The following is a 7,911-nucleotide window of genomic DNA, read 5'->3' as shown; positions in this document are numbered from 1 at the left end:
GATTGTAATCCGGCATGCGATGAATATTTGGAAAAAGATGAGATGAGAAGGATCATCTGAATCCGGGAAAAGACGCCCACGTTTAAATCGAGGCTGCCTCGACGCCGCCGCCGCTGTGACCTTTGGGGTTATTTTGTGAAGTCATTCTCAAGCTTCTCCTCTTCTTCAGCGTCTTTGGTTTTCGTCCCAGGCGCTACATCCACGTTTAGATATGGGTTCATTTATTATGAATCAGAAGAACTCGAGGACACTTCAGCACCGTGGGAACGTTAAAGGGGACACATCAAGCTCATGTTCAGGTTCTTACTTGTATTAAAGTGGGGTTTCTACCAGAATACAAGCTTTAATATAAAAAAAACAGCTTATTTTCCTCATACTGTCTGTCTGAATGTACCTTCACCATCTGAAAGGCGCCTGTCTCTTTAAGAACCCCTCCCCATTCTGATCAGATATGAGCCCCCCAAAAACCAGAAGTGAAAAAGTGATGTGTCACCTTTAATCCACTACAACAAGCTGCTTCCCCTCCTGGTGAATCCAGAAAATATGTTCTCCTTTCAACAGCTCGACATACATTTATCAAAATGACATCATTACACACCAAAATACAGATTTCAACCATTTAAAACCGGGTAATTATTATCTATAAAATACTCCACAAACATGACTCTTCTCTGCTTTTAAAGATGACCACGACCTGGATGACCCCCGACCCCCCCGGCTATGAGCTGGCAGCGGAGTCGTCGTCCCAGGACGAGGAAGTGAACCCCTCGGGGGCGGAGATGGAGTGCGGGGCGGGGGTGTGGCCGAGGCCTTGGTACCGCCCACTTGAGGAAGGGGAGGAAGGCATGGACGTGGTTGCCACGGCGACGGGGTCCTGGGAGGACGCCGCGAGGAGGCCGGTGTGCTCGGTGTGTTCGGGGCGAGCCACCGCACCGAAGTACATCTTGTTGGGGCGACCGAGGAACGTCCGACCTGAGGAGGGTGAGAGGAATGTACCACATTATTATTATTATTATTATTATTATTATTATTATTATTATTATTATTATTATCATTATCATGATCATTATTATTATTATCATTATTATCATTATTATTATTATTATTTCAATCTGTGTGAGTATTTGTGACTTCCCCGTTCCATATCATTGTTATAGCACACAAAATCAAAACAATTAGTATTTATTGTTATTCATAAAGCACCTTCCATAACACAAGTTACAAAGCGCTTTACAATGAAAACTGAACACATTTAATGAAATGAACTGAAAACTCATAAAACAGAAAGTAAAATGAACCACAATGTCACATTAAACATAATTAAAATGAACCACAATGTCAAAATATACACTGGTTTCATAGACATTTAGTCAAATTAAGATGTCAATAAAATTAAGATTAAATTAAAAGTAGTAAAGAAATCAATTATTATATATACTACTCTTAATAATACACATAGTATTTATATTAATAACATATTTATTTAAAAAAATAATATGAAAAAAGTACTTAAATCTCTTTAGATAACAGAAGCAAACTATGCACACATTTCCTATCACTGATCAATTGAAGAGACTCGGTAAATCAATAATGTGACCAGGACACTCACCGGCGTGGCGGACCTGCTCCGTGACATCAGCTCTGATGTCAGAGAAATCCCACATGGCCAGAAAGCTGTCGAAACACGACCCCTCCTCCGCTTCCTGGATGGGTGATCAGATTAGACCGGATCACATGAGATCACATGAGATCACATGAGATCACATGTGTGGAGGGAGGTTTACCTGTACGTATGGTTTGTAGGTGAAGGTGTAGTGATGAGCAATGGCAGCCAGGAACATCTCTATGCAGATGATGAAGTCCTGCATCAATCAGACAATCGGTCGATCAATAATGTCATGTTTTACTCATGAGAAGTCATATTTTTGACTTTTAATCTGAATATCACAGACGGTTCCTCAGACGTGGCTCCAAAAGAATCAACCCGTCAATACATATATTTATCCTTTGGCACCGACGTGGCAAACACATGCAAAGAGAAAGGTCACATGACCGCGAGGCGGCGTGTGTGCGTGCCTGCAGTCCGGTGGCCACGGCCTCCACGCTGTCCCAGTCCCAGGTGTGTGTGTCGGAGATCACGCCGACCTTCACCAGGAACGCTATGAAGACCGCCTGCCTGCAGGGGGACGAGGGAGAGGTCAGAGGTCATGGTTATAAGAGGCAGAGGTCATGGTTAGAGGTCATGGTTATAAGAGGTCAGAGGTCATGGTTATAAGAGGTCATGGTTATAAGAGGGAGAGGTCAGAGGTCATGGTTATAGGAGGTCATAGTTATAAGAGGGAGAGGTTATGGTTATAAGAGGTCAGAGGTCATGGTTATAAGAGGGAGAGGTCATGGTTATAAGAGGTCAGAGGTCATGGTTATAAGAGGGAGAGGTCATGGTTATAAGAGGTCAGAGGTCATGGTTATAAGAGGGAGAGGTCATGGTTATAAGAGGTCAGAGGTCATGGTTATAAGAGGGAGAGGTCAGAGGTCATGGTTTTAATAGGCAGAGGTCATGGTTATAAGAGGGAGAGGTCAGAGGTCATGGTTATAAGAGGTCAGAGGTCATGGTTATAAGAGGGAGAGGTCATCTTGACGGCTGAGGACTCACCAGAAGGAGACGAACACCACCAGTTTGACACAGAGGAACTTTCCCACCGGCCGGATGGGAGTCAGCTCTTCTCTCAGAGATCGGTAGAGCAACAGCAGACAGTACATGGCAAACTGGGGGGAGAGAGAGGGGGGGAGAGGGGGGGAGACGGGGGAGATTCTATTTGAGCATTTCTACGTCACACTTTCTCAACTTAATATTAAACAAACAGGAAGATTTATATTTTTTTATTATAGGTTGTATTCATGTTGAGGGTTATTTTTGTATTTTCACGTTTGTATTGTGTGTGTGTGTTTGTGTGTGTGTGTGTGTGTGTGTTGTGACGGCCTGGGTCTGCTCCTATCTTTCTTCCTGCCCTCCCCCTGCTGCCCTCTGTTGACTCTGTAGTGTGTTGATGACATCATAACCTGTTGTCCTTCTTCCTCTGCAGCTGATTGCTAATCATGAGCACCTGGGCCCGTGCTCCGCCGGGGTAAAGAGCTGCCAGTGGCCGCGCGGACGCGCTCTCTTCCTTTTCACCTCCTCCTTCGCCAGCATCCGGGCGTTTTGGGCTTTTGCTTGCTTTCTTTTATTGTATTGCACCTCACAACACCTCACACCTCACATGCTCATTCCATCCACAGGTACACCACTGACATCCACACCTCATTCCTTACGGGTTCTGTTATGTTGCCTTATTTAAATAAATGTTATTTGATTGGACCTTTATGTCATTGCCTTGAGCCGGGTCATGACAGTGTGTGTGTGTGTGTGTGTGTGTGTGTGTGTGTGTGTGTGTGTACCAGCTGGGACATGTTGTTGATGATCACCAGGTAGGACCAGGCGTTCCTGAAGCTGAAGTTGGCCTCATCGTAGACCCCACACAGCTGGCAGATCCTGCACACAGACCACGTCGTCACACGGCGCTACCGAAACACTCGACCGCCGCCGCCGTGTCACCGCGGGATACTCACAGTGCTATCACCGTGGTTACGGGTCTGACCACGGTGTACTGCAGGACGCCCAGCTTGCACCTGAACAGCAGCACCCTGACAGAGAAGGAGACAGGCTTTTTAAAACCGCCGCCCCAGGCAGACAGCCCCTCCCCCCCACCTGACCCTCCTCGTACTCTCCCATTGGCCACGGCGGGCAGCAGCACAGCGGCGGCAGGTGAGGCTGCTGCTGCTGGACCTCCAGCATGAGGACCAGGCTCGGGTACTGGTTGCTGAGGAAGCTCAGCAGGAACACCAGGAAGTTGTAGATGACGTAGGCCTCGTAGCACTCCCGGCACGTGTCCACGTAGATGGCCAGGCCGGGATACCGCAGGGCCAGCCACTGGGGACACACCAGAGCACAACGGAGAACCGGAGAACCCACAGAACCAGAGAACCAACCACACACATTTGTGAGATCACACCGGATCAAGAACCGGACGCAGAATGGTTAAACCGATGATTCGTTTTTATGGCTGGAGACATGAGGATGCATTAATTATTAAAGATGATGGGATCACATGGAAGAAGGACAGGATGAAGGAAGGAAGACAGACAGGAAGCAAGCAAGAGACGCACACTGAAAGACAGGAAGGAAGGAAGAAATGAAGACAGACAGACAGACGGACGGACAGACAGACAGACAGGAAGCAAGCAAGAGACACACACTGAAAGACAGACAGACAGACAGGAAAGAAGGAAGGAAGGAAGAAATGAAGACGGACAGACAGACAGACAGACAGGAAGGATGACATGTAGACAAACAGATAGACAGATGGACTGACAGACAGACTGACAGACAGACAGACAGACAGACAGACGGACAGGAACAAGAAATGAAGACGGACAGACAGGAAGGATGACATGTAGACAGACAGACGGACGGACAGACAGACAGACAGACAGACAGACAGACAGGAAAGAAGGAAGGAAGTAAGAAATGAAGACGGACAGACAGACAGACAGACAGACAGGAAGGATGACATGTAGACAGACAGACGGACGGACAGACAGACGGACAGGACAGACAGGAAAGAAGGAAGGAAGGAAGAAATGAAGACGGACAGACAGACAGACAGACAGGAAGGATGACATGTAGACAGACAGACGGACGGACAGACAGACAGACAGACAGACAGACAGACAGACAGACAGACAGGAAAGAAGGAAGGAAGGAAGAAATGAAGACGGACAGACAGACAGACAGACAGACAGACAGGAAGGATGACATGTAGACAGACAGACGGACAGACAGACAGACAGACAGACAGGAAAGAAGGAAGGAAGGAAGAAATGAAGACGGACAGACAGACAGACAGACAGACAGACAGGAAGGATGACATGTAGACAGACAGACGGACAGACGGACAGACAGACAGACGGACAGGAAGGATGACATGTAGACAGACAGACGGACGGACAGACAGACGGACAGGACAGACAGGAAAGAAGGAAGGAAGGAAGAAATGAAGACGGACAGACAGACAGACAGACAGGAAGGATGACATGTAGACAGACAGACGGACGGACAGACAGACAGACAGACAGACAGACAGACAGACAGACAGGAAAGAAGGAAGGAAGGAAGAAATGAAGACGGACAGACAGACAGACAGACAGACAGACAGGAAGGATGACATGTAGACAGACAGACGGACAGACAGACAGACAGACAGACAGACAGACAGACAGACAGGAAAGAAGGAAGGAAGGAAGAAATGAAGACGGACAGACAGACAGACAGACAGGAAGGATGACATGTAGACAGACAGACGGACGGACAGACAGACAGACAGACAGACAGACAGACAGACAGACAGGAAAGAAGGAAGGAAGGAAGAAATGAAGACGGACAGACAGACAGACAGACAGACAGACAGGAAGGATGACATGTAGACAGACAGACGGACAGACAGACAGACAGACAGACAGGAAGGATGACATGTAGACAGACAGACTGTATAAGAAACACTGACTTGTCCTCTGGTCTTGTGACATTGTCCCATTGCCTCCAATTAAGGTCTGTTGCCACGGCAACATAATGTAATTACATAGAGTGGACGGAGCTGTCGCTCCCTCTGTGTGTGTGTGTCTTAGTGTGTGTGTGTGTGTGTGTGTGTGTGTGTGTGTGTGTGTGTGTGTGACTCACGCTGTCCAAACTGTAGATGGGAACCATCCATAGTATTCTGGAGGATAAAACACCAAGTGGATTCACTCAGAAACTGAAGACCACAAAGAATCTGGTCTGGGTCCGGCATTAATGTAAATGGGAGCCCATCGCTCACCATTAATAAATGATAATAATAATGAAGTGAAGTGCTGGTCACCTGATGATGGGCCTCTGCAGCTCCGGCTGGGTGAAGTGCACGATGTGCTGCAGGATCCCCCACAGAGAGATGGGGATGGTGAGGAAGACGAAGACGCCGGCGATGAACCAGGCCTTACTGTGAGTCCCGACCTGGAGACACCAGACCCGTTACAGCTTCAAAACGCTGCAAAATATGTGAAAAATACACAAAAAATCACCTTGTCTTTCCGCAGCTCCCAGATGCAGAGCGGCATCACGGCTACCAGCAGCAGAGCGTACAGAACCAGAACCAGCGGGCGGATCCACCTCCTCCACTCGCCACAGGAACACGGCATGGCGGCGGCTACGGGCGCATCCTACACCGGGCACAGGTACGGCATCATTACCGGTCAATGACAAATTATGATATATGATTAAAGGCCTTAAGATCAGCCCATATTTGCATAATTTAAGTGAACAAATACACATATTATACATATATTACACAAATATTATGATTATATTAATATAATAGTATACTTCAAATGTAGGAATTTAACTTCTTTAATTCTAAATATATTACATTTATTGTGAAATTTCACACCAAATACAATAATAATATCAGATTAAATTAAAATATATTTATTTATAAATATAGTATTTAAAATGTTAACTGTTGAGAAGCTAAATCTAGCTAGCTACATCACAAGCTAGCAAAAATATAAAGTTACTGGTTGTTTACATCAAAATTAACAATATTTAATGGGCAATACTTCACTGGCTGTGACGTCAGCACATTTGAAGTGTTTATTGCTCATTTTTTTCATCCATTAAAGTCGAATATTTCCACCAAGGACTTCTTACTTGACTGTATTTCAGTAATATTTCATTGTAGACAGAAAAATTTGACATTAAATGGCAGAGTTGTACAATATCGAGATGTCATGGACTTTAAAATGTCATAAAATATTCAATCTATCGACGTCATTGTCAAAAACAATGATGTCACTATAAACACACCGCTAAAAGACGACTTTTTTCCGCTCATAACATCGACCTGACGGAGAAAACAGGCAGTGAGAGATAAACCACGTGATCATCAAATGTCGACTTGACGTTAAATATTAAAAAATAAAGATTTGGACCGTTAGAGACGAAGACGTTCACTCGGACTGACGCTCGGCCTGCTTTCCCCTCCTCGGTCCTGTCTCCGTTACTAGGCAACGCATCCCGATCCGTAGGGGGGGTTGAGTGGGACCGTTAAATCCGGATCAGACCACCGCCCTGATCGTGAAACCAGCGGGGATCGATGGCATCCACACCCCGTTTATGTGTGAGGATCCGACGGCTTCGGGCCGCAGCAGCCGCCCCCCCCTTGTCTCCCCCCTCGTCGTCCACGCGCACCGCGTCACGAGGAGGAATCTCAACCCCCTCGCTCTCCATCAGTCACGTGACTCAGATGGGAAACAACAAATCTAATTAGCTTCATTAAAAAAAAAGAACTTACTACGACACTGAACGCACCATGAAAGCAACACTATAAACACAAATTAAATATGATAATTCATCTAAAAATGGAGTAAAAATTGCAGATATTATACATGTCTGATTAAGTTTATTTGCACGTTGGACATTTTAAAATATAGCAACATAAAAATATACAATAATTAATAATATATGCAGGAAGCATCAATTTGAAGCATCCACCTAAATAACATGAATACATAATTATAATAGTTCGTATGGATGGGTGGATAGATAATGCATCAAATACATAATAGCAATAATACTCAAATATAACAAAAATATATTTAAAAAACAGGATTATAATTATTGATGCATTCACGTGTACAGCTTTAATGATGTATCAACTTTAATTTGTCAAATACTTTGATTTAATATTATTTATTTCACATAATATTTTGCATGGGCGTCACCACCATATATTGAGGGGGGGGGGGGGGGGGTCACACACACACACACAACTTTTGAGAATATAA

At 45.3% G+C, this 7,911-nt stretch overlaps 1 protein-coding gene across 1 annotated transcript; it reads right to left on the bottom strand.

Annotated features, from left to right (window-relative positions):
- Positions 1-86: 86 nt before the first annotated feature.
- Positions 87-7,317, bottom strand: LOC311009295 (transmembrane protein 184C-like). The gene is made up of 12 exons (XM_084003372.1): positions 7,057-7,317; positions 6,151-6,288; positions 5,952-6,082; positions 5,774-5,810; positions 3,762-3,967; positions 3,607-3,681; positions 3,436-3,529; positions 2,654-2,766; positions 2,077-2,176; positions 1,785-1,862; positions 1,610-1,703; positions 87-972 (listed from the first exon to the last, which is right to left on the bottom strand). Exons 2-12 carry the CDS (start codon positions 6,265-6,267, stop codon positions 719-721), a joined length of 1,299 nt encoding a protein of 432 aa, XP_083859498.1. The 5' UTR covers positions 6,268-6,288; positions 7,057-7,317; the 3' UTR covers positions 87-718.
- Between the last annotated feature and the right edge of the window lie 594 nt (positions 7,318-7,911).

The sequence above is a fragment of the Eutrigla gurnardus genome (genome assembly GCF_963514095.1).
Source record: "Eutrigla gurnardus genome assembly, chromosome: 23".
NCBI classification, from domain to species: domain Eukaryota; kingdom Metazoa; phylum Chordata; class Actinopteri; order Perciformes; family Triglidae; genus Eutrigla; species Eutrigla gurnardus.
The sequence above is the reverse complement of the archived record's forward strand: the minus strand, read 5'-3'. Positions and strand labels throughout refer to the sequence as shown.